Genomic DNA, 27708 nt, shown 5'->3' with positions numbered 1-27708 from the left:
CATTCACAAATACGTGGCGGCAAAATCTTGTGTCTAAATATGGTTTATTTGGGGCAGGTCTGTTTATTTAGGGGTTCAAATTCAATTTTATTTGGAAGCGGTACTTGATACTAGCTAAGTATTATGGGGTAGTTGGCATGTATCGTCAGCGACCGAGCGCGGCGGGTTTAGCACATTCGTCACGCCGGCTTCGCTTTGCTCGATTAAAAGTTACAATCATGTTCAATTATCGCCTGTGCATCACGACGTCCGGTGCTTTAGTCATCCCAAAAGAGAACAACGAGCTGCATACAATCTAATCGTCTGAAAATAACAAAGAAGTTCTTATATCAATTTTTGCACTTTATTTGATTTTTTTAGATATACTCGTACTCTGTTGCATGCATGAAAACACATTACCTTACATTACATTATAAGTTTGCACTTGTTTCGTTTGTCCGGTACGCGGTCCGAGCGTACACGAATAAGTAAAGCCTTATATTTTAACATTTTTATTTTGAACAACCACCCGCCTACGTCCAACTAAATTAACCGAGTATTTTCGCGATCTAATTGCGGCATACATGTGCTATGTCTATGTAGCCGTACTGTGTGTGGCGACCTATCCTATCCTATAGTATAGGGCGAAGCTAAATATATTCGCACGACACCCGCCACTCCTCGCACCAACATGAACACGTGTGTTCCAGTATTTAAGTTTATATATTTTCCGCATCGTGTTTTTATTTTTATTCATGGTAAACAAATGTAAATGCGCTTCCACATCATATTATTTTAGGCAACAGTTTTATTATTTCTTTCTACTTATGCTTTGTTTTAACGTGGCTGGAACTGGACTGCAGCTATTTATTGGCAGTGATGAAGGGCTAATCTTATCGCTCGTTGATAAAGTGCACTACCTTGTGTAAACACTTATTGCCCCGATCAATACCAATGCACTTTTACTTAACTAGCTTTGAAAAAAGTAGATTCGGATCTAGAACTTTAAATGGGTTCTAAATATTCCAACTTTTCGTAATTGGAGTTAAGTCAATCTCAATTAAATTTAACTATACAATTACCAATTTCTTTTTATGGTACAGCGAGCTGTGAAGAAGCTGGAAATAGTTTTGATCAGGAAGTAGTTGATAGCGAGACGAACCGCATCAGCAGCGATGTGGCGAGACGACATTGCTGAGGGTAAGCGGCGCTAACGCAGCGTGCTTCCTTAGCGCGCATCGCCGAGCAGCGCCATGTCCAACTCGCCCGCGCCTGCGCCCGGCGGCGCCGGCGACGACCCGACCCGCCGCCGATCCGTTTTCTATGTGCCATTATTCGAAAGCTTCGAAAATTACCTACCTCTTACCCAAGAAGAAAAAGATGCGATCATCTGTGGACAAAACATAGAACCTTATCCCACCAAAAACAAAAGAAGAAATCTCTCGGAGAATGGCAGACTGCAAACTCCGTATCGTGGCGATTCATCCTTGACAGAGAGCGAGAGCGACATTAGCGTATTTAGTCCGGAACGTCGATTTCGGCGACCTTTATCGTCCACTGTGAGCTCAAATGAAGCACTGGCTAGAGTAGGCCAGCGCGACCTGACCAGTCCGCGGTTGGTCGCCGAGAGCGGGCTCATGAGGCACAGCAAGCCGAGATTACGGAGCACGACGTCCTGCGAGCCTCGCTACGACAAAATATTTTCTCCGTTGGGTGGCTCGATCTCATCAAATAAATTAAATAACTCAACGACGAATATTGGTAATAAAAAATCAATATTAAATTCAAATTTATCACTGATACCTGACTCGCCGCAACTACTTACTCCGGGCAAAGAGAAATCGAAAACGTTACCGCAAAATCTCACTGTGCCATCACCTATTCGAGGTAGTAGCAGCTCTACTTCGATATTCAAAACTCCTAGAATAACTATAACGCCGGACAGCCCCAGTCGAAGCCCCGGAAAAATGTCAGGACTAAATTTTATTCGACGTTCTCGAAGCACAAAGCTATCAAGGAGCAATTCTTTGTTGCGGAGTGTGACTGCGAGAAATATCGAAGATGGGTCAGATGAGCAGACGGCTGTGGTCACGGATCTGACCGAGGATTACGATAAATTTGTGGGTAACAACGGTGGCGAGAGCCGCGTGATTGGGGCCCTCATCAAGAAACACGAGGAGCAGATGGCCAATAGTCCGCTAAGTATTCGACGCGGCTACTTGGACGTCGACGACGATGTCGCCGTGCATTCTGGTAAGCCCCTCGTAATTTAGAAACTTAGATTATTCATCGGAAAATAATTTATTGGATGTTGTTTCGTGGCTCGGTCACAATAGTTTCGTAATATCAAATAGCTGGTTAACCTTGTTGCAAACTAGTGAAATATTCAATCGTGGTTACTACATATTTAGATTCGTATTGATTTTGACGTAATAATGTAACTCTTAATCATGGTTGATTACTATAATGCAGTTACTCTCTATCTCGTACGACTATCTCCTACATATTCCTAGAACATCAATAAATATTGCGAGTCCATTATATAATGTATCACAACATTCGAGCAGTAAATGTGTGTTTGTGTAGATACGTGTGGAAGCTATTGAAGTGCGCTTACTAAGCGTTCTTCAGGCTAAAACAGCACCTTAATATGAATGACTCTGCTATTTCAGACTAGTACGCTTCTCGACAACTCACGTTACGAACAATGCTCACTAATTACATGTCAAGAAACAAAACGTTGCTAAGTTTCCTGCGTAACAATACAAGGAGGCAAAACCATTATTACTGATACTTCAACTTACAGCATGCAAAATCTCTTGTAGCGCAGATGAGAAAGGCGGTTTTGGTTACTGATTTTGGAGACACATTTTGAATGGGCACCTACTTAGTAAGTTTTGGTTCTATTTTATTAAATTGTGACATTTAGCTTATTTATCTGAGCTTACTTATAATTATAATAATGTAGAAAACGAAAACAATAACCTACAAGTTTAATAGTCTGAACTGAATATAACGTAGACATAATTTAGATTACGCAATTGCGCTGCTGTTGCTTTATGTACTCGAAAGGGTAATCAAATCTTTGAGCACGACGCTCGACCACATCGGATCAAAATCGTGAATTCACACAATCGCGGTTTTCGGTGTTTCCACCACATTTTATCTGAGCTGTTCTTATTCTCGATTCAAATATAAATAAATTTAACATGGTTGTTAAATATAAACACAAAATCTGTGTAGTACTTATTGAGGCGTTATCATAATGTCGCGTGGCACTTCCTCGTGGGCGTTTTATCATGGTCGTATCAAAGTATACAGTTAGTGATTGCGGCTGCGAGCCAAACGATCCACTTACCGCGGCTCTTTACTAAACAAAACGATCTTTTGTTGTTTTACTCCCTACAATAACAACGACGACACCAATAGGGAATATTACTGAAATTTTCTCCCGTCAGGGTGCAGCACTAGCACAAAACCGTAAACAGTTTTTTGAGTCATAAAAATAATAAATGCCATAATATCTTATTATTTCAATTATTTTTTTGGAAATATAGCTCTATCGTTACTATCGATGTAAAATATCATGATATTTTGTTACTAATAAATACTTATTATCATGATTTCTATAGGTATAATAATCATGGCGACAAAATAAGTCTTAAATAAGTATAAAGGGATGGAGTTTTCACGCTGTCATCGTTCATCCACCATTACCTCTCATATTTCGTTTTCTAGATTTTTTTACCGTACAACGGCAAAACCTACTAGACACTGGCAACATTGTCTTCCAATGGACAGAGCCATATTTTTTTTAAAATCTAATCTAATCTTAGTATAAAGAGAACTGACGTTGACATGGGTTTGCGCTAGTGTCGCCCCCTGTGCTGCGCAGAGCTTTGTCTAATATGCCCTATTTTTTAACTTCATAAAGTCGTCGTTCATATTTTATTCTCTTATCATTTTTTTTCTTTTTTTTTCAAAGCCAGGTCTATTTTTTTATTTAACCCTTAAATTAAGACTGGTTAAGATCGCGGGATCTGGTCTGAATGGAGAGCCTTGGGGGAAGCCTATGTCCGTCCCGCAGTGGATGTCTTTCGGCTGACATGATGATGATGAACCCTTAAATTCTTAATTATAGCAGTTCAGACGTATGTCTACGCGTTGTTTATTATGCTCATGAAAAATAATTTCCTTGGCGTCTCTGTTTATGACACTTTATTATAGAACCCTCAGATTGTGGACATATCAAAGGCGGGAATCTAAAATTATATTTTCTTTTGAGTTTACAGTTAGTTTTTAAAAGCTGACTTATTTTATTTTGAAATCAGTTTTTTTAAACTTTGTTTTAATGCTCTCAAAACTCTTACTAATATTATAAACGCGAATGTTTGTATGGATAGATGGGTGGATGTTTGTTTGGATGTTTGTTACACTTTCACGCAAAAACTACTAAACGGATTTGCATGAAATTTTGGCATACAGGTAATACATACTCTGACTTAACATATACTTAGGCTACTTGTATCCCGAAATAATATTATAGTTCCTATGGGATCAAAAAAGTTTTAAAAGTTAGTATCAGAATAAAGGAAAAATTTATTTGTTTCCAGATGCACTCAAATTAAATAGTAAAAATCTTAATTAATTATCTACTGATCTGTTCGTCTCGAGGCCCTTTGTGTACGTCGTTGATAAAACTAATAGACGCGACCTTATCTATTCCGATCAAGAAACGTACATAACTTAATAAATCCTGTTATTAAGTGAGAATTTTAATTAGATATTATAAACTGGATATCCAAGGGATAATAAATGCCTTGTCAAGCGTATATGACATCGTATAGTTAACAGCGGGACACGAGGCTACCGTTAGATACCACTAATGCTCCCCTTTGTGAGTACATCTGTTGTTTCGCACGTTAGCGTCGACACTTCTGTCGCCTTCGACGTTGGCACTACTTGACACTGCAATACTATTTTAGTTCAATTATTTTATAAATCACTAGATTAACAACGCCCATAAATCATTTATTTGCATAAAAACATGGTACACGGCTTTACAAAAAGTATTTATTTACTGGAGGCAATATCAATATGTTCTTATTACTTGTTTACAATTTTACTCAAAACAAAATTTTAGTTTTCGGGGGCCAAGGATTATCTGACTCATCAAAGTATAGTTATGCTGTGATGAGTCAGATAGTGAGAACTTTTATTTTGTACATAAAGAAGTTTAAATATCGAAGACAAAGGCAGAATATATTTAATAACGGTACTTCATTCTCTTCCGCTTTCAACTCAGTTAGTGAGCTTTCAGCTCAGGATTCTATTGTAGAATCCTTCGCTACATTCTGGATTCAATTTACGCCCTCGCCGTAAATACACCATTTTGCTCCCTTGTGACACAAATAACTATTATTTAGTTTAGTATTTTGGTGCGAAACCATATCTCTTTTCTTGAAAGTGAGTCACAGGTTTAACGGAATTGATAACGTTCTTGCTTTTTGAAGTCCATTAGTACCTGTAATATAAAATAAGTTTTTTTTTTGTTTTTGCTACTTAATTAGCCTTAGTCATATTAGTCAAGCAAAGATGTGGCTTACAATTCCTGTTCCTTGTAAACGGAACCTTAAAAATGAGAGAAGTACGAGCTCTTATTTATTTAAGCCTCGTTAGCCATAATTTTTACCTTGGGTATTTTTTTTCCAAATTTAGATAATACCAAGTAGTAGTAGGTTTAGGTAGTAGGTTTTTTTCTTAATTTTCTGAATTTAAATGGGAATACCCTCGGGGTGTACGCTTTCCAATAAAAACATAATTGTCAAAATCGGACTACACTGTAAACATAAAATATCTGTCATAAATATACGCGTCGACATGAGAATCTCCTCCGTTTTTTTTTTCGTCGTTTAAAAAGCAAGATACAACGCAGACGTATTACTCTCTGTCACGTCAACGACAACTGGACGGACAACCACAGAGTACTTTATACATACGGACAACAATCCGAGTTTATCCTGCTTCAACACTGCAGTTTGGAATCAATCAGTACAGTAGTACCACAAGTTTATCTGACCCGGTGGTCAAAATTGTAATTAATGCCGCAACCATATCAACATCCATTTAGCTGTAACAGTATTTTTTATTTACCGACTCCGATACCGATCCCATCATCTGATGTGGTGATGAAGTTTGTGGTATTGTATGAAGTAAATTGAGCTATGTACGAACTGATTATTTAGTTATTGTACAGTAGACGCTAAATATTTACATATAAAGGAGCGGCCAAAGTGCCTAAATCCAGTTTGATAAAACTGGACCAGGCTTCGTATTTTTAATAACCATGGAATAGAATTTATCCCCATATCTCTCTATTTTGCGAAATTTAACGAATATTTTTTTTCCTCTTTTCTGTAACGCGCTGCACAATAGAGACATGTTCCGTCTGTGTCTTGAGCATCTCGGTAGCTCCCTTATATCTGACGATGACTATATACCTACATAATTATAAGGTTTTGACATTGTAGAGGCATGCGCGCTGGTCACTTGCGGCGTGCGCGCCGCTTCCGCCGGATGCCGCGCCGTATATACCGTGCCACTTGCTCGTGTCCACATTATACTTCATTCGAGATAACGTTTTGATAAATTTGACGTAAACATTCGAGTATTAATTACATCGTCAAAAGATTGAAACATTTCCACAAATTAAAAACAATACAATTTAGTTTTGATAAATTAAAGCTTTAATTTTCTTCTACTCGTATTTTAAATTCAGCAAGAGTTTTTTTCACTTTCGATTGGTATTTTCGAGTGATATGATTTTAAAAGTCGGTACTGAGGCACAATACCTATAGTTGCTTTATAACTATTAGCGAAAAAGGCGACGTCCTCCTTAGGTTTTAGGTTAGACTGAGGCGCGGAGTATACACGTCGTTGCGATACGCTACCGTAAGGCTAATGGTCGTTTATTTATACCTTACGATTATGCCGTCGGCTTGCTGCAGGTACCATGCCGGTGTGGCCTCGCGAGTAGGTAGCATTTGGCATCAGGATCAGGCGGCACAGGTATAGACCTCTGATATGCTATGCCTTCTGCTTTTGTATCCTTGCATCTTGTTGCGCTATTGGAAACACCCCAAACTGGTCAGATGAGATGAGTCACGACAACGATAATTAGTAGGTACAAATTAAAAATCGCCCGCTATATTGACTTCCGTGTTTGGGCCACTTTAATTCGACTGCCTCGTTGTTTTAGTTGAGTTTTTGTCACTGAAGTACAACATTATTGAAAAATATGTACCTATCATTTGTAGGGTATGTTAAGACCCGTTTTTTCTGTGAATAACATGTTCGTTTCAATTTTATCTCACGTCATCTGGATCTGAAATATGTCAATATCAATAATATTTTTGTACTTGTAGGCAGAGAATCCCTGACAGTCCGCCTCAATCATCATAATTGTTGCAATCATGCTCGCTGCGACATGCAAGGCTATGGTAACTCTGCAAATTGGAATGGGCAGAGTGTATGACTCAGGGCATTACTTTATTGCTGTATTTTGTAGATTTGCGTTCGCGTTAATAAACAGCCGGACCCTTATGCACCGCATGAGTAATAAAAAACTAAATGTTTTATGGATGGAGCAAACTACTTAAATTATGTGTGGCGTTGTCAGTACTTTTGGTTGGTATAAATTGGAATATTAGCTATAACTATGAATAAATACGTCGTGACTTGAGTTAATGATGTAACTAATCTTGTTTTTGACTCGATTATTAACTGAATCTCTTTCTTGCAGACACATCGTATGAAAAAGCGTGTCGCCGCGGCTCGGCGCCAAGCACGCCGGTGCCGGGCGCCCAAGCCCAGCACAGCCCCTCACGCCTCGCCTCCTTTTTCTTCTCGAAACGATCCTTCCGGAACAATCCGCTGAAGAGGACCAAGTCCGCCACAAAGTTGGAAAGGGACCGCGCGCTGGCCGCTGGCAATACGCACCCGGCTACGCATGCTTTACGGACGTCCAGGTAACATTACAACATTAGCTACAAGAGCATCCGGCTGTTTTTCCATCAGATATGTATGAGCTAAACTGCGTGGCTAAGAATATTTCATACACCAATTAGGATAGCTTAGCAACTTAGCACTGGTGAACAGGGACAGGTTTAACCTGAAGTACTTACATAGAGACTTTACAGCTAAACAGCTACCTCACACTTCTCTGGTGGAAAAACAGCCTTTTGCTTCGTACTAAAAACTTTCTTTCGGTTGGATTGGAGATTTCACACACCACTATCTTGAGTGTTTTCCATGATCTAATTCAAATGCAGTTGTCATTAGTAAACATGTAAACACAACTGTATCGTCAATGGTGCGTGTGTGCTCAAATATTTATTACTGACTACCGTAGCTGCTCCGTTACATCTGGTGATAGAAAAATGGCGCGTAACTATCTGAATACTTACACTGGTAGATGCTGCGTGGGCTCAGTTTTGCACACAGCAAGCCACTTTAATTTGTATGGGTTACCTTACGAATGATTGGCTGCATCCGTTTTGTCGAATAGCGACACCAGCGACAGCAAATCACTGGCCCCGATTGGTCGGTTGCGAGTGCTAAGCCTGTAAACTGGTTTAACTGTGAGAATAACAGCCGTACAGCGCCTTTTGTTAATCATTGGTTTCTTCCAGCAATTGATTTGTAGTAAAACGGTTTAACCACTGATGTATTAAACTGGGTTTAACTAAATGAGCCTTTCGAAGAGCGGATACTAGTAAAGTTTGTTAATTGACAGCTTTTATGCTTTCCGAGTTAGTTATGGCCTCTCCGCAAATCTGCCAATCTTAGTATAAAAAAAAAATCAAAAAATGTATTTGATATTGGTTATCGGAATTCGGATCGGAATAAGAAGCTTCTATAACCACCGTCTATTTCCAATTTTTGTTGACGTATCGTACATGTTTCCGTCGCCATTTTCCTCTCCGGGGAGTCTTTTGCAAATATCTAAAGGTCGTATGTATCCCATCCTCGGCTGCCACAATTGTAATTTCATGCCAGTTTCGCTTTGTAATTTTCGATAATGTCAGCGCATGAGTAAAGCTCGTTTCTAAAGAAATTACTGTGCGATATTATTTCCTTCACTGAGAAATAAATATTCGAATTGTAGGTACATGCCTATTTGAATATTGTAAGTATTATGGTGGATTAGGCAACATATAAGTTACATTATCTTCTAGAAAGAGTGTTAGGTTACGTATTTTCTCTCTCTCTAATCTCCTTTTAACTCAATTATTGCGGTTTTGCGCCACTCATTAGTCTTGCCCACGTACAGTCAAGGATTTTAGTTCATGAGCCACCCTGGAACCTTTTCAAAGGAAAAGTCATGACGATGTTCCTTGTTCATTAATGCGATGTCACATGACGTGTCGTATGACGTTTACTGCGGAATGGTTCCATGGTGGCTCATGGATTAAAATCCTTAACCGTCCCAGCATGAAGTGTATAAAATGTTCAAAAGCAGTAACCAAACGTTCCTCCCTCAGTTTAAACTCAAACTAGGCACTGCAAAGCTGGATCGACTCGGTACAACGGCGCAATTAGCGCAATAGAGTGAAATTACTTAGTTTCAAAGCGCTTCCTTTGTTCGTTTCGTATCGAGTTATGCATATTGTCGTGGGGTTGAACCCTCAATCAAAATGCGATGCATGAACGCGCGGTATTTTTACACAGTCGCACGTATTTAGCGACGTGTCGTGACATTACCTACTACGTTACCCAGACACTAGGTGTTGTAATTTTGTATATGTGGGAGTGTCGCCCCGCCCGTCTGCTCGAGTTATTTACTGGTTGCTCTTTAATTACTTCCCTGCGAGCGCACGAAACAAGTTCATCACTCGTATTTATTACAAATTGAAATACTTGGTGGTTGAAATAACACGTAAATTGGATTGTTTCAGATCACACGAGAGCCTACTATCTGCGCAGTCTCCCGCCGTCTCCACTATGGATCTGGGGCCGCCCAATCAAGTGGGTTTAGTTTCTTTGATGATTTCTTTTGTTTTTCCATCTTGATCGGTGCCCAATTGTAAGGGTCTCGAAGCTCTTTGGATCAAATGTTATTTAGTTGGTCCACTCTCTCTCGACCGCTATTTATAAGTTTGATAGATCGTAAGCGGTTTAAGCTTGAAACGGATTTGTTTTATATGATGTCAAATCATGTTTTCTGTTTTTCAGGTGGAAATCCGTGCTCTGCACTCGTCAGTGCTGGGCAAGCCGCACTGCTTTGCGCTGAGCGCTGAAAATCGTGCCCCGCGATATTTCGCTTGCGCCTCCAGAAAGGAGCGTGATCGTTGGATATACAGGTAAGATATAAATGCAGTTTATTACGAGATAACAGCTATAAACGACTTAATCAAGAAACCGTCAGACCACTATTTTAATTCCATTTGGCATTAGTAGCAGTTAACAATTAATGACTAGTATTGCGTAAATCAGAAAACATTTGAATAAATATGTGTAAAATATGTTAATTTTCTGATTTTTCAATTAGTCTTGCCTTTATTATACGTTTATGTATAAACTGTATAGTTATACTAAGTAGCTGTTGCCCCCGACATCTTCTGCGAAGAACTTGTTTATCGCTATCCCGCGGAAACTTTGACATTTTCTGAGATAAAAAGTATCCTATGTGTTAATCCAGGATGTAAACTATCTGTGTCGCAAATTTTATCTAAATCCGTCGAGGCGTTATTGCGTTATTGAGTAACAAAGATTCAAACATTTTCATAAATTTCTTATTTATTTATTTAAAATAGACACAAAATGTTTTAATTTAAATTTTTACTATAGGCCTTTATATTCCAAGGTTTTCTAGCGGATCTCTTCTTGGATTTAAAATTTCTACCAAGCAAGTGTGTTTTCTCCGTGTAGTACACTTAATGCACCTAGAGTTAATTCACCCAGGATTTACTCATCCGTAAGTGTACTACACTTTTTTCTCTTTTTACATCTTTCTATAAAGCGTTGACAGGAACGAAGTACCTATGAACATTTTTTCATTCAGCATACGATGACTGCTGGTACAGCCTGCCTTACCTTATATAATAAAAAAATCACCTCCATTTTACGTCTAAGAGAGGTACTCTAAATTTTTTTTTATTTTACCTCTTTGTCGGCGTGACTGATATGTATATTCATGCTAAATTACAGCTTTCTAGTACCACCGATCTCTGAGCTTAGCCGCGGACGGACAGACATGGCGAAACTATAAGGGTTCCTAGCTGACTACGGAACCCTAAAAAGAACTCTGAAAAAAAAGCAATGTCATAACTGGGTTTGTACATATAATGTACTTGTGTTACAGTCTCCGGCAGGCGGCGCGACCGGACGAGATGCGTACGCGGCGGTGTGAGCGCTCCGTCAAGCTCTGGCTGCTGGAAGCAAAGGCCATCCCGCCAAAGAAGCGATACTACTGCGAGATTCTGCTTGACGATACGCTCTACGCCAAGTAAGCAGTTAAACCCCACTAAAACAAATTTAACCCTTTTCCAGGCATAGTGCATATAGCGACCATATAAATGTACACAAATGTTCGATCTTGCTTAATTTACAATATGCTACAAAATCAATTGGAGTTAAATAAAATATTACTCGTTTTTAAACACGTCCCTCATAGGTAAACAATGAAACTATGAATCATTTTGTAGTAGCGTATCTTAATTTGCGGGGCCTGGAAAAGGGTTAAAACGCCTAGTACGAGTTAGCCGGGTTGTTAATTCTTCTTAGTAGTTTAATTAATTAGGAATTAGGAGTTCTATGAGTAGGTTACTATTTAAGTATACGTTTTGCCGTATTTGTCCAACAGGGGGTAAATTAGTGTTTGCATAGGTAAGTGTAAACAGCGGCGCCAAGATAAAATTTGTTTATGTACTTTTAAAATTCGCGTCGATTTGAACTTTCTCCTTTCCTTTTCGTCAGTTAAAAGACTGTGTACAAGTCAGCATCAAAAGTAGCGGAGCACTTTTTTACTCTATCGCATTGACTCATTGACTATCTCGCATGGCGTTTCGTACGTGGCTGTAAAACGACAAAGTACGAAAGTGTACAGCTACTTTTGATGCTGACTGTACAATACAATTCACTTTATTGCTTTATTTATTACTCTTTATTGATTTTAGTTTATGGGTCTAGGTACATTCGAGTTCTTAAACTTCTGAGCAAACATTTGATCAAAAATATGTGAACACGACTTTATCGTTAACGGCGTAGAAGCGTGTTCAGATATTTTTGATCAAATTTTTGCTCAGAAGTTTACGAACTCGACTGTACCCATAAACTAAAACCAACAGAACGGAAACTTGAAATAATAACGAAATAAATAACTAACTGTTCAAAGGATTAATCGAAATAGTAGAACAACTCGTGAGTCATAGTTTTCGTGCTGCAATTGGTGGGGTGACGTAATACATCATTATCGTTTGCCTAATGAAACTTCCTCACATTTAACTAGTCTGCTCTTAAACATTGTAAACACGGTTGAAGTTATAGTTAAGATACTAATTAATTAATATTCTTAACAAAAGATTTAAGAGGAAGCTAAATGCAATAGGTTATAATTTTTAATATCCTCGTAGCTCTGGTAACAAGTTCCAATAAAGTTGCTGCTACTCTGCAATAGATAGCGCATCTTCAGAAACTTCGATCTGTTACATGACAAGCAAAACTTGATTTTACCTACCATCAGATTTAGTATCCAGTACAATATTCTAGCCTGGTTTCGATTATAACATTGGTGTTTTACTGTAAACGGTTTTATTGCGGAGTTTCGTATTCACTGTTGTGTCATTACAACAAACAAGCCCGCAAGGAATTGGGATTAGACGTCTACATCTAAGAACTCTCTATCGTTTCCCTTGCGTGTTACCATTGGACACTCGTCAACATGTATTTTGTTCTCCAGATCCTCGTCTAAGCTGAAGTCGGAGCTGTGTTTCTGGGGCGAGGTGTACGAGTTCACCGGGCTACAGGCGGTACATGCGATCAACGTGAATGTATACAGAGAGCCAGAGCGACGCTCGCGCAAGCGGGACAAGCATGCGCTAGTCGGTATGTATATTTTAAAGGAGAAGTGATATAACCAAATTTTTCTATCTCTGACCCTGTCAGTGTCAAAAAGTAAAACTCCGCACCCACCTGCCGCGGAGCTGTAGTTTTTTTTTTGTGACAAGAGGCGCTTTATTTTGGCTATCTTGTCGTTCGACCTATATGTATCACTGCCATTCAATAATTTCGTCTCCGATAGCATACCATCATCAAAAAATTCATATTCAACTGGAATTTTTTCCCAGGTACCGTTCGCATCCCGGTCGACGACGTATCCTCCCGATACCTCAACGAGCGGTGGTACCCTCTCTCCGGGGGGGACAAACCCCAGTCCCCGGGGGGTCGCGCCCCCCCGCCCCCGGTGCCCGCGCTTCGCATCAAATGTCGCTATCAGAGCGTAGACGTCCTCCCACTCGATCATTATGCCAGATTCCTCGATTATCTGAAGAAAAATTATAAGAGGCTATGCGAGTATTTGGAACCTGTTATTGGTAAGTAGGGTTTATTTATGGTCAATACAAATATGTAATATGTTTGAGTAATTTAATCTTGTATTTTTTTTATTTTCTGTCTAATAGGTGTTTTTAGTGACACGCTTTTATTTACAAGCGGAATCTTTAGATAGTCCCGCGCTTTGGAGTGTATCTGTTAACAAGAATTACACTCTTAGCCAGCGCCATCTATTTTTTTTAAACGGAATTATCAGTTTTACAAACTGAATTAATCCTTACTTCCACAGGTGTCAAAGCCAAAGAGGACATCGGTTGCGCCCTTGTTCTTTGCATGGCGGGCGCGGGCCTCGCGCCGCGTTACCTCGCCGATGTCGTCGCTTTGGACGTGCGCCGTACCGGCGACCATTCCCTCACGTTCCGAGGGAACTCACTCGCGACTAAGAGCATGGAGGCATATCTCAAACTGGTCGGCGATCAGTATCTACAGGTCAGTTGAGCTCGAGCATTTCTTCAGTATACATCGTCAGGTGGAAACTATTTTATAAACTGGTTAACGCCCATTAAATCACATTGATGACTTTCAAGAGCGATGTTGTAGTTAGCCCAGAACCAGCCTTATATGACAACGTAGTAGACAGTTACATAAGTATGAGTGCTACTGACTACGATCAGAATTGATATATTACTAGCTGTTGCCCGCGACTCCGTACGCGTAGTATTCGTTTCTCACTATCCCGCAGGAACTATGCAATTTTCCGAGATAAAACCTATCCTATGTCCTTTCCAGGGACTCAAACTATCTGTATACCGAATTTCATCTAAATCGGTTCAGCGGTTTAGACGTGATTGAGTAACAAACATTCAAAACTCCAAACATCTTCACAAACTTTCTCATTTATAATGTTTGTAAAATAAATAAATGAAACTGAAAGACCACACTTGCAAATCTAAGTAAAAATTATCTTCTTCATGGACAGGACGTCTCTTATTGGATATAGGCCTTCCCCATAGGTAGACCTCCAGTTGCTTCGGTTGGAAGTGACCTGCATCCACGGCTCTAACCAGATCATCCGTCCATCTCTATCCGTCGTCCATGTAAATAAAAATAGAAGACAGTTTTTATTTACATTCCACCGTATAATGGGTATGAGGACCACATGTATCCTATCTTGCCGACAGGACACGCTAAGCGAAGCGGTCGCCGCGGCCGCTGGCCCTGGCGCAGCGGAGTGCGAAGTAGATCCTTTACGAGCCGGCAGCGGCGCGGCCCTGAGAAGACAACAGACCGCTCTCAGGGACGCGGTCACACTGGCTTGGAAAGCTATTGCCGCTTCCGCACCCCGCTTTCCCCCACCACTAAGGGACTGTTTCGCGACCTTCCGTGAGAGGTATGTGCAATGACCTACCCAAACTGTTCGGCAGATTATAGGTTCACGGAGATATCCGAGGCCCCCGGAAGTCAAAGAAAACGGAAGACCTTGCCGAACCAGACCTTCGCCCAGATACAATGGATAAACGGTATGTTCAAAATTAGTAACGATTATTGAGTGACAATACCGAGACGAATTGTTTAGTCCATAGTTTGCAGCGATTTATAGTGCGAAATATTTGTTATTTGTTTGTGATTGTCTGCCAGCCTTGCGAAGTGAAACCATTTTGTTACCTTTACAATATTATTTTTCTCAACCTGCTCAGCGAATGGTTAATAAAATTTAGTTCAAGTATTAATGATGTTCTCACTTATTTTCTTAAAATGCCCTTTTCATGACTTACTAAATGTTTCTTTATCTTTTCTGTGAATTCCATTAAATTTTTCTGATTTAGTATCGCTACTTGACAAGAGATGGCGCTATAAAGCTTCTTTTGTATTGTTTGCAGGTTGATCGCAATGGGGCGAGAGGATATATCGGACAACTTGATAAGCGCATCGATATTCCTTCGATTTCTATGTCCCGCTATTTTGTCACCGAGTCTCTTTGGGATCACTCATGGTGAGTAAAACAATAACGACGACAAGCGTTTAATTACAGCGCCATCTACCAGTATCTGCTTGTACTATTACGTTCACTAACAAGCTTCCTCATGTTACAGAGTACCCGAATGAGCGCGCCGCTCGCAACTTGACGTTGGTCGCCAAAACACTGCAGACCCTTGCTAATTTTACGCGGTTCCAAGGCAAAGAAGCTTTTATGGAGTTCCTCAACGACTTTTTAGAACAGGAGGCCCCTAACATGAAAGCATTCCTGCGAACTATTTCGGTAAGTACGCAAGTTGTCGATGTAATTAAATTTAAATCATGGTTAATGGCCCGCCAGGTTAAGAAAAATAGGATAAAATGTAATGTAGAAATAGTAATTACGAAAACAGCATGTAGATAGAAATGCGAGTCACAAATATTGAGGTAAGTACATGTAAAGTCGAACAAATTAAATCATGTGTGTAAGTAGGTGGTGCTTAGTAGCACATACATTAGTATGTCATGTTAAAATCCCATACTTTTGTCAAAGAAATCATAATGAAATTTATTATTAAAAGGTTCCATCCTGGTACATGAATCAGTTTGTTTGACGGTACAGACGTGTTCCTTACTCCATTTGTATCCGTCATATTAGTACTGTCACTCAATACCACCATTTGCCTTTATAGATGCGTCCCCAAGAGCAGAACCAGGACGGAAGCAAACGCAACTCGTCCGCGTCCCAAGGCTCCGCTACCGAGGCGGTGGAAGCTGACCCGGAATGGGCGCCTCATGTCGACTTGGGGAAACAGCTGGCAACCCTGCACGCTTTGCTTGTGGACAGCTTGCCTAAACTGCCCGGAGGCAGGACGCAGGTGAGAATAGATTGTTATTGTGTCGTCCTATCTTACGCTGATGCGATGCGCGCGTGTTTTTTTGAGTTGAGTCGCCTTAAGGGCCAAAGACTTCTTACTTTCTTTCAAAGGGTTCTTGCTTTTATTTACTTGATGTTAGTTTTTTTTTCATTTCATATTTAATTATTTCTCATGGAGAATTAACAGAAATAGAATTAGACAAAACATTATCTTATACTTCAGTTACCTAACTTAGAAAATTTATCTAAATATTTAATGATTCTTACCAAAACATATTCCGATAATTTTAACTAGAATACGCACTACATACATAACTCTATCATTAAAAAGTACTTAACACTTAACAAGAGTAAAACTAGTAATGATACAAAAAGCAAAGGAAAAGTACAGTAGCCCATTGATTCCACCCTCCGTAGAACGCTCTCACAGTGTCTTAGTAAATTCCCTTGTCAAACTATAACTGGTATAATTAATCAAAGGATGTCACTGACTTTTACTACGAAACGGTTCCACAGTGGGTCACGATTCAGTTGGTTCGGATGTACAATGGGAAAATATACCCGGAATATTGTCGTTTCACAAAATTTGATGTGGAAATTATAAATATTGAAATTACTGATGCATTATAAACGCATTGATAGGCATGTGCAACTAGTGCTCTGGGGTGCAGACAGTGCTGGACTCTTACCGGCCAAAAAATCCCAGCTGCACGTCCCCAACTCCCTGCAGCTTTGTCCGCACGTGTTAGGCACGGTCAATGAGAATGAGGCACCTATACTATAATTTATTTATTTATTATTTAATTTGTCGCACGGCATTACAGCGAACCAACACACCGAGAAACCAGGTTACTTAATAAACTACTAAATATATATCAGCTAATAACAATTATAATATAAATAACAATATTAATAGCAGAAACAAATCAAACTTACAAATGCCAATTACCTACACCAAAATTATACGGTGGTCTGCCTATTGCCCATCGCCTCAAAAAACCTCAAATATTCTCGGCAAACAGGTACCCATTTCCACGCAAAAAGGTCACATTCAGGTACGAATGCCAAGAGAGCATTCAGAAGAGTGAGTGCGCGTGGTATTGGCGCGTTGCTCATGGTGTCAAAGGGTATAGGTGCGCTAGGGATAAATACATGCGATGTGCTATTTATCGATAACTAGAAGAAAAAAAGCGAAGTACTGTACATTGAAACGAAACCTTACCCTTCCCCTAAATTCCTCCGAAGTAGTCATCGATATGGCAAAACTTACGCCTGATCACCTGAATTAATCAATATAGTATGTGCTGGCGCGTGGTAGTTCAATAATTGCGTGGAATTTAGTAAACTAAATGCTCTGTTTTTTTGCCCATCGGCTAGCGAGTATTTGACATCTCGTATGGCATCAGGTGGGTGGCTAGTTTGAGTTGCTATCTGACAAGACTAGCAGTAAAATAAACCATCTTGGTAACAGATAGTGTGATTCTTCGACGAGCTTATTGTTAGGGATATTGGGCCGCCCATTACATTTACTTTAGTAACAAAGAAAAAAATGTACTTGGTAACTTACAATTTTATAATTTTGTTTTAAGTTCTGCTACTGCTAAAACCGAAGTATTTGTAAACCTGCATCATTACCATTACTTTTTATTATTATTCCAGGAGCTTGAGCCATTAACCGACATCCTAGACGAGCTTACCAAGCGTCTGGCCGGCAACGATACCGGGACCACGCCTTCAGACAACATATTCCGGTTTAACGACCCCACCTGCAACACTCCCACCAAGTTGGAGCCAACCAACTTTGCCCACAGCTCCCCAATCATGAACAAAAACGGCGTCCAATTTAACATCAGTCCGTCAAAATCCAACGCCGAAAACTCTAAATACAAAAACGCGTACGCGGGCGTCATGAAATCACCCAGCTGCAACCTCCGCTCGGCGACGCTACCTAGAAACGTATACGGGTCGAGCCCTCAAAATGTCAACCCTGACCGGTACAGCTCCCAGTATAACAACCAGGAACACTGTGTCAACCTCAAGGTCGTACAAATTGGCTTCGGCTCCGACCAGTACCCTAAAGGCATCAGCAATGGCGTCAGCGAAAGCCTTGAACGCCGTTTCCCAGAACGATATAAGACAAACAATTATCAGCAGCCGACACATTTCCACAACGCCAACTATCCCGGCCCCGAGCGCTCCCCGAGCAGTGACAACGTCAACCACAACTACTGTTCCAGTGACATGCAAAATCTCATGAGAGACACGGCAACGCTCGAAGAATTATCAGATCTTCTAAAGTATGCCGACGATTCTGACATCGTCGAGGACAAACTCATCATGAACAAAAAGAGCCTGTCGCAAAGTCAGCACAACAATAACAACATTGTTAACGGAAACAAAGCATATACAAACAACGGGTCAAATGTATCTATTAGCGGCCTATCTAACGTCGCTAGCTCCGGCTACCAAAGCATAGCCACCTATAGCCAAAGCTCTAGTCCCATCGAAAACACTACACACCACCACCCGCCTTACGAGAACGGCGGCCAACCCATGAGCCGCTACTCACAGCTCAATTACCAAAAACAACGGGACAAACAGTATTACGATAGCAAGAATGAAAAATTCTTCCCAAAGAGTCCGGTCCAACAGAAAATCGAATATGACATACAGAAGTACGGGATTCAAAATTTTACTATGGCGGACAACGCAGCGGCCGCCGCGAACGCTAACGCTAAGATGGCTCCGCTCGTGTTCACTAACCCTGTGTACAACATGGAGGACCGCCAATCTCCGGAGAAGAAGAAACCCGCTGACAACAGGAACTCCAAGCGGTGTCCCTGCGGCTCGTCCAGTTCATCGATCGATGAGGAGGCTCTGAGCACGGACAACGTGGAGACCAACTCCGAAGAGGGCTCTACCAACTTCAACGACGAAGGTAGAAGCTATGACCAACAAAACCGCAACAATACCCACCGCAAGATAACTAGAGATAATAATTACGAAGACGTGTACCAACGGAGCAACCACAGCCACTCGCCGCGCGACGACTCATCTGCCTCGCCGAGTCTACGGAAGAGCAAGACACGTATGCCGCGCACAAATCCCATGCTTTCTTACTCCACGGGACAGCAGCCTTATAAGCACTTCGGCCAGCGCGGGGACTCGCTTTACGAAAGCAAACCGCATCACATCTCCACCGAGCCCTACCCCGTCACTCGCTCCGAATCCAACGTCGAAGAAGTCAACAAAGAAATGTACCGCCTGCAAATCTCCCGCAGCCAGAAGGCACTATTCAACATGGAGAACTCGAAGAACTCTCCCGAAAAATATTCCCTAGCGGAGAGCTCTATTTCCGAAACGAACTATCCGTTAGATCGCGCTTATTCCGGAGCTAAGATGTCGAGTAGTCGTTTGAACGAAGATTTGGAAAGGCATCAGGAGTATTACGTACGTGAGCGGCGGGAATCTCCGTCGCGCATGCTGTTCAGTCGCGAGTCTCACTCGAGCGAGGCGAGCGAGCGTGCGGGGGCTCGCGAGCCTCCGCGCGAGATGCGCGAGGCTACAAGGGAAGTGGTCAGGGAAGCGCCTCGCGAGGCGGGCAGGGAGAAGCTCCAGAGGCGGCTGAGTTTGGAATCGGCGCGAGAGCTCACAGACAGCTCTGATGAACTTGAGGATACGCTGTACAGCACCACGGGCCGGCGACGCGCCAAGCACCATAGGACTATCGAACAGGTATTAGTGCAATTTGTGTTATCAACTATAACTGACGTAGATATTTAGAAGTAGCATTTTACTTACTTCAATCACCATGTTTTAGTGGTAAAACATCAACTATGTCCACAACAGCCAGTGGCTTCACACATTTTGCACTACATCTGCGTGTGTAATGATCGGTATAACAACATTTGATATAATTTCAAATGATAGGAGCTTCACAGAACTTTTTTATAAAATAAACCAAATCTAGCCTAACCCAAAGTACATCAAATCGGATTAATAACAATATAAATAAGTTTGGGTTTAAAGATAAATTACATTATATCAAATGAAAATTACATTTGTTGCATTATATCAATTGTTGTTATATCCTACATCTTCTGACCATAAAGCGACGTCTACCAACAATTCTATTTACGGTACGCCTTTACCACTTGAGAACCTTCATTATCATCATATCAGCCATAGGACGTCCACTGTTGGACATAGGCCTCCCCCACAGACCTACAGTTACCTCGGTTGGAAGCGGCTTGCATCCACCGTGAACCCGCGACTTTAACCAGGTCATCCGTCCATCTCGTTGGTGGACGTCCTACGCTACGCTTGCCGATCCGCGGTCTCCACGCGAGAACCTCTCGACCCCAACGACCATCTGTTCTCCGTGCTATATAGCCTGCCCATTGCCACTTCAACGAGCTAATTCGCTTGGCTATGTCGCTGACCCTGACCCTTGTTCTTCTACGTATCTCCTCATTTCTGATTCGATCCCGTAGAGACATCCCAAGCATAGCTCTCTCCATAGCTCGCTGAGCAATTCTGAGCCTATTTATAAGACCTACAGTGAAACACCACGTCTCGAACCGTCCGTCTCCGTCTGAGAACCTTACCGCTTATAAAATGAGTCGAGTCATTTGTAATGTTAAATACGTACTGCTTCGTAGCCTTTTTAATTAACACTGGGCCGTCATGCGAACTAGAGCCTAATAAGCAAGTTTCTATCAAAAGCAAAATTGTTAACAAATTTATTTCAATTGCAGTACGAGCGCGAGATCGACAGGCTAAAAAATTCTGTGGACTTATTGCGTGGACGCCTGGGCCCCGCCGAGTCCGGGCAAGACCCCTCCGACTCTAAGATGAAAGCTGTCATCAACAGGTAAGCGCGCGCTGACAGTATTCATTTCGTTTTAATAACTTCAATCAATTCAAAAGGATAAGGCTCCATCAGCTTGTTTTAAGCACTTGAAGTTTATACGTGAAAATATGGATAATTCATAAGGGCTTTGTTCTTATTTCCTTTATCGGGAATACTGATATGATATAAAATTTCGGAGCACAGTTATAAAACAGCTGATATAAAACAGTTTTTTTTAAACGTAGCCTATTATTGAGTCCCACTGCCTGGGCAAAGGCCTCCTCTTTTGACCTCCACAACTCCCGTTCTGACGCTATGTCAGGCCAGTATAAACAGTACTAAGCGACAAAAAACGAGCGACCACTCGCCTTTCTGGCCACCATCCCACACTGAACCTATTTCTAAGTGTCAAAAAATTCGCAAATAACTTTTAAACGTGACCAGGTTGATCAGTGTGGAGGACGAGTTGCGGCGGGAGCAACGTAAGATGGCCGCCGCGCTTTCCCACAAGCAACGCGTCATCGAGGCTCAGGAGCATCGGATCGCGGCGCTGGACGAAGCCAACACACGACTGTTGTCCGCTCTCGTCCATCTCCAACAGAGGGCGCCACTCCCCCCACCCGCAGGGAACCCCCATCCCCACCCGCATCCTCACGCCCCCTCCCACCCCACGCACGCGCCGCATAACCACCAGGAATTACAAATATAATTAATTTAATAGAGTACTAATTCTATGCGTTTAAAGCAAAACGACGCGCATGTGGCTTGCACATTGCTTGCAGATGTCTATTCACTATGACTAAGTTGCAAGTTACTCGTGCAAGTAAAATGTGCAAGTTAGCATGAAAGGCATTGAGAACCAACGTTCTATGCCAGTGGCAATTAAAGGATACTGCACCAGATGCAGGGTTCTGATGGAAAGAAAAACCTTCTCAAATCCGCTAAGACTTAAAAAGATACAACTTAGTAATATTACCTTGAAGTACACTTGAGGGGATCGAGACCTGAATCAAAATTGTAGACATGTTATATTTTATTTCGTGTTGATTGATCTCTATACTAGACTAAATGTCGACTTCTTACATAAAATGTGCAGACTTAAAACACAATCAAGCATTTATATTTTAGCAGTTTTCATGTCATCCATTTTCTTGTATTGACATACTCATACATAAGCCTAAAAGAGTATTGTATATCCATCTCAAGAAAACCGACTCCTTGACTGACTCTACCCACGATGGAACCGAACTAGTCTATTCATGTATGTCTAAGTGTTAGTTTTACAGATTGCGCTTGGAATGGTACTTTATTATTAACGAATACACGCAATTGACTGATTTTAATTGTAAACCATCGTGGAATGAGAGTTGCGTCCTGTTGGTAGATTAATTTTAATGTTCTGTGTTTAAAGGTTTATCAACCTCGCCGTTTCTGTGCTAAAAGATTTATTCAATGTCGTTCAAATGTTTAGTAAAATAACGATTTGTCAGTCATATTTGCATCTATATAAAAAAAACAATACCCAGTACCTACTTTCAATATTTAGAATTTAGTTGTAACAAGATAGATGCTACGTGGTCCATGTCTACTATTTCTAGAAACTTCGAGGGAAGGTTACGAGTTGAGAGTCGTATTTGTTCGGCGGGGGTAGCGTGCAAACGTTTCTTAAGTGATTTGCGGTCACGAATATAAGCCTGGAGGCATTATCTTTAATATATTATTTATGTATATATTAAAGCTTATTGTAAGTTCTGTGCACAAACTGTTCCATTGTACGGCTTGTTTTGTATCCTATATTTTATTTTTTCAAGTCTATAATTAGGTAATTTTTATGGATGTAATGATACACAATTTTTATGAAAAAAAAGGCATGAGGCAGAGGCATGTTTCATCGTCGGCTAGTAGCAAGGAGTTAGCGATACTAAAACAGCATGCGCTTATTAGACGTTGCAGTATTTTAGTCGAGTACTTTTTAGATTATAACATGAGCAAGAAATGTCTAAAGATGACTCTTCTAACCAGTGAATACAAAAAATGCTGTAAATACTTGTAAGATGTGCTACCGGTTTTTAAAGATAATTGTAATAGTTAGAAAAATGCTGCCCTATTACCTGTCATAATATATGTAGTTGCAGAAACGTTACTCCTGAAAATTCTCATTGTTTTTAATAAAAAAATACAGCAACGATTATTATGTGTAGACATCATAACAGCTACTTTTTTCAAGACTGGTTGTAAATTAATTTGCTTTTTAAATGATTTATTAAATTTTGCATGAAATTAATCTTTACTTATTATATATTTTTATTATTATAATCATTCACATTATTACAGGCAAAGCGATTAAATTAATATATTTTTGAGGCAAATATGTAATCGATCTCCTATCTTCTTTGCCGGCGGTGAGACTGGCACCGACGAAAGCGCGGCTGCAACATGGATATCATTTTACATGGATAAATAATTAGTATTAATGTTACGTAAATGAATTATAATTGTTTACTAAAATCATTGTATTTATATTTAGAACCATATTTACATAATCATGTTTCGTTTTGCCATTTTCTTTGTACTTTGTTAAAAGTTGTTTCGTTAGGTTTAATGAAGAGATGCTTTAATGACATTAACATTTGATTTCGTATCAGTATTCTTCTCAGCCGGTTTACGTTCGCGCTAGGCGGCCTGTTACGTTTTGTTCAGCAACATTGATACCAAAGAAGATTGAATATCCGTTAGAATGTAGTAGTAGTACCACACACCCACTACGACTGTAGCGTTTGTATTTACATTATAACGTTAAAAGGTTTTTTTAACTACGCTAATGTAAGTCTTGTATAATAATATTTTTAGGCTAAGTTACTATATTTGTAGTAAATGACATATTAAATTAGTACCTAAAAAAGAAAAATATTTTAATACCTTCGGAGTATTATAATACGACCATGACATGGTACGATTTTTCAGAAATCATTACAAATGAATTCCGAAAAAAATCACGTGTATAATGATCAAATCACTTTCGCATTATATGATTTCGAAGGGCTGTCAAATGAGTGGTACAAATTATCTACTTTTCGCAGTTCACTCGTCTGTTTCGTGAGTAGGTACATATTTGATTAGACCCACTTGTGGTACATAAAGACCTGTTTAGCGTGCTGCGATTTATCGCGAACCGAACGAGCGCCCGAGACAACCTAGTTGCTCTCTACGGAACGTAAATGTTTTAAACTTATCACATTAAACTATGAATACTATTCTTCAATGTTATTTTATAATAAATGTATGTTTGAAATGTCACTTTAAAGTACATGGAAAACTGTCGTGTCTATGATGTTTTTCTTTGTGTCTAGTAATAGAAAAAGGAAATAAAGTATTCAAACCAGAAAATCTAGTTTTTATTGTATCACCATTGAACAATTTGCGTGCTCTGCACTCACGATCAAAACCACGGTCTGTCTTTTACAGTGATTCGAAATTGACGGGTAATTATACATTTTAGTATATCTCTCCAAAGTCCCACCCCTACCCCATATCATAACTCCTAGAACGCGTGGTCCCAACTTAAAAGGTATATATTCGGAACTTGAATTGAAAAGTCCAATACCCAAAACATTGACTGAAGCGTGGCGGTGCCCTACCGTTAGATAGTAAAGTGTCACTACGCTTTACTCATAATGCTCATTAGCATTACCGCCTCCCCTGGTAAACGCGCTTTGATATACACGCTCACTCTTCGGGCTCGATGCCCGCGGGCAGACAGATGATTCGCCGCCGCGCCATTTTAAACGCACGCTCATTCGTCTCCATAGTATTGTACGGGTGCATCAGCTGCAAATCTTCTACCCTCCCATGCAAATACGAGAAGTATATTTCGCGAAACTTTTTATCTGGAAACGCACTAGGGTACATAGTGGACCACAGCATGTTATTCAAATTGGCAAACGATCGGAACAATTCAAGTTTGTACCTCATAGTGTACTGATTAAATTTTTTTTTGAGTTCCAATTTGTGGAGCCAGTTAGTCTCACCGTGGAAAAGGGGATCCGGCTTAGTGGCGACGTGTCCGAAACCGTTGGCGGCGAGCGTGGTGAAGAGCTGGAAGAAAGCATTGCTTCGGCGGAGGTACTCACGGCGCTCCGTGGGGCTGTACGGCCCATAGATGCGCCGCCGCATCCACTCGCGCAGCTCCGGCACTTGGTGCACGTCGGGCAGCTTAGCTGCTATGTTGACGTGACGCATCTGCCGCAGCGCGCACTTCAAGTAGTCTTCCGGCTTCGGCCGCTCGCCCAGGCAACTTTTCGATGACCTCTTCTTTTTTATTTTTTTCTTATCCTTATTCAACGGATTCTTCGGGCCGATCACGCTGTCAGTATCCCAGACCCTCTTGAACTCCTTCTCGATCAATAAACTTTTCTCATCTATGTCAAAAATTGTGTGGTAATTGAACTGGAACGGAGCATGCGGTGTAGGCTTTTGAAAATACGGCGGTTCATCCGGTGGAAAAGTTCCTTCGTTGCCGTAATCGTAACGGTGACCGCAGTAACATTTGTTTTCTTTTATATATCTGAATGCTTTGTCTTGCCATAACTTTACGCAGTTACAAGGGTCTGGCTTCGGCGCCGGTGTGAAGCCGCGGTAACCGTTATGTATATTAATGAGTTCCCCATTTAAGTATCTGAATCCGCCATGTATGAGTTCGCCTTTCGCAGGTAAAATGGAAACGCTAGATAGAACAAATACAGTTTTTCCACCAATTGTATACACTCCCTGGATCAGGTATTGCGTGTTCTGAATACCTGTTGATGGGGCCGTCAGTTTTTTTCTCCGGCTTCCTTTTTTCGGACGTGTCATACATATACCATAAGTCTTCTTAACTTCGGTCATGCACAGTTTGTCACCGCGCTGTCTCCGCGTGCTCGTGCGGGTCGTGGTTTTTATTGCGACGGCGGTCACTTCGGAGAAGGGTTCTACAGGCATGTACCCGGCCACTTTGTCGCAAAACGTGCGCGGTAGCCTCTTCTTAGGCGGCGGCGGTGGTGGCGGCAGAGGCGGCGGCTTTGTTACTGGTGGTTCTTCCTCGACCGGCTCATTTAGATCTTCTAAGTTGGTTGGTAGAGGTGGAGGCTTACCTCTCTTTGGTCTGGGTGGATCATACAACACCGCGACCATTTTTTGCAGGTACGGAGATGCTAGTGGTGGCTCAGGCTTAGGCCTTTGTTTATTTTCCTTCACTTTTGGTTGCGGATCGGGCTTGAATCTTTCACGTAATAATTCAATCAAGTTTTTCAAACCTAAATAAAGTATAGCGGACAACATGAGTCTTGCGTTAAGGTTGTACGATTGACACTTTCCCCCTATGGGGTGGCCATAAGAAATTAGATATAGTTCGGCAATCATAGCTTTCGGATCGTCGCGGCCGGCGTAGTTGCAAGTCATCAAGTCTGAGTTGCTTGGTCGCGGATAAAGACCGAGTTTTCGCATTATAGCAGACGTTTTCGTCGGACGCCCTTCGAGCAGATCTTGGTAAATGCCAAATTCTAAGGTGTCGAGGGCGTCTCGCTGTGGCACGCTCAAAACTTGATACCACGTAGGGCCCACGAGTTCTTTTATGTTTCGCATGATTTGTATGTACTTTTGTTTGCGTAGTTCTTGTAGTTCTTGCATAAAGTACTGGCGTTCGCGCGTCTGTTGCGCATACACCAGTTGCATTCGCTTGTGCGCGCGCTCTCCGTAGCTCGTAGTCGGGCCATGCTTCTCGACCATTTTCAACTACTTGTGAATACCAAAAATAAATCAGATGCATACACTTATTGGTGACAAAAAAATCGTAAAACAGCAATTTTGAAAAAAAAAATAGTCTGTAAATCAACGTCAAAATAATCAAAAACAAAATAAGTCAAATGTCATTTTGATTGTAGATGTGATGCTCCATGGCTAGCTGAGATGGCTAGTTAGCTTTTGTAAAAAGGTTGACTTATCATAATCAAATCGTTATTTATTACAGCGCCATCTATCGGCGAGTAGCGTAACTATAGGCAATTTTCACTAGCAATAAAAGCTGGAAAGCTCACCTAATTTAACAAATAGCCTTTCGTCAAATTACAATGTTAACTTATTATTGTTTTGTACCTTGTGTTGAGTGGAATCAGCTGGCAGTGATTAGTCGCCGCGCGATCAGCTGGCAGGTCACAGACCGCCGGGTGAACGCCCCACCACCTGAATAATCCCTCACCTCATTCATACGCACTAACGAATCCATTTCAATGTTTAAAGCTCTATGCATTATTCCGGAAGCGATCAATCAAGTAGCCAGACGTTTTATTCAACTTTGTCGCGTTATCAGTTTTGCATGTCTAAAATTAAACTGTTTGCCGTGTCCGCCGGGTGACAATCTTTCCCGGCCCGGATAATACCGTCATGGAAATACCGACCCTGTTTTTCGTGTACACACCCATAGAAAGAAGCTCGTGTCAGTTTCTATGGGTGTGTAGGT

The 27708-nt window shown here is 41.0% G+C and overlaps 2 protein-coding genes across 21 annotated transcripts in view; one reads left to right on the top strand and one right to left on the bottom strand.

Annotated features, from left to right (window-relative positions):
* Nucleotides 1–24602, top strand: part of raskol (Ras GTPase-activating protein raskol) — a 183630-nt gene extending 159028 nt beyond the window's left edge. For 18 of the 20 annotated variants that reach the window (XM_074111572.1, XM_074111514.1, XM_074111554.1 and 15 more), the window contains 14 exons: nt 7781–8006; nt 9936–10005; nt 10213–10340; nt 11342–11485; nt 12938–13083; nt 13326–13571; nt 13820–14019; nt 14712–14920; nt 15411–15523; nt 15624–15790; nt 16179–16364; nt 18023–20098; nt 21121–21236; nt 21660–24602. In XM_074111572.1, coding sequence (XP_073967673.1) covers nt 7781–8006; nt 9936–10005; nt 10213–10340; nt 11342–11485; nt 12938–13083; nt 13326–13571; nt 13820–14019; nt 14712–14920; nt 15411–15523; nt 15624–15790; nt 16179–16364; nt 18023–20098; nt 21121–21236; nt 21660–21924 — 4292 coding nt within the window. In that variant the 3' untranslated portion in view covers nt 21925–24602. Of the gene's footprint in view, nt 1–1082; nt 2233–7780; nt 8007–9935; nt 10006–10212; nt 10341–11341; nt 11486–12937; nt 13084–13325; nt 13572–13819; nt 14020–14711; nt 14921–15410; nt 15524–15623; nt 15791–16178; nt 16365–18022; nt 20099–21120; nt 21237–21659 lie in introns of all 20 variants that reach the window. The other 2 variants (XM_074111564.1, XM_074111545.1) reach the window with 2 other exon arrangements.
* On the bottom strand, nt 24589–27111 carry LOC141426178 (uncharacterized). The gene has a single exon (XM_074085035.1). The coding sequence runs from the start codon at nt 26976–26978 to the stop codon at nt 24942–24944; it is 2037 nt and encodes a 678-aa protein (XP_073941136.1). The 5' UTR covers nt 26979–27111; the 3' UTR covers nt 24589–24941.
* Between the last annotated feature and the right edge of the window lie 597 nt (nt 27112–27708).

Source organism: Choristoneura fumiferana, chromosome Z, assembly GCF_025370935.1.
Source record: "Choristoneura fumiferana chromosome Z, NRCan_CFum_1, whole genome shotgun sequence".
In the NCBI taxonomy this organism is placed as follows: Eukaryota; Metazoa; Arthropoda; class Insecta; order Lepidoptera; family Tortricidae; genus Choristoneura; species Choristoneura fumiferana.
This window is presented reverse-complemented; position numbering and strand designations above follow the sequence as displayed.

Coding starts and splice junctions, on each gene's coding strand:
- LOC141426178 (XM_074085035.1), bottom strand. CDS start 26,978: ATGGTCGAGAAGCATGGCCCGACTACGAGCTACGGAGAGCGCGCGCAC.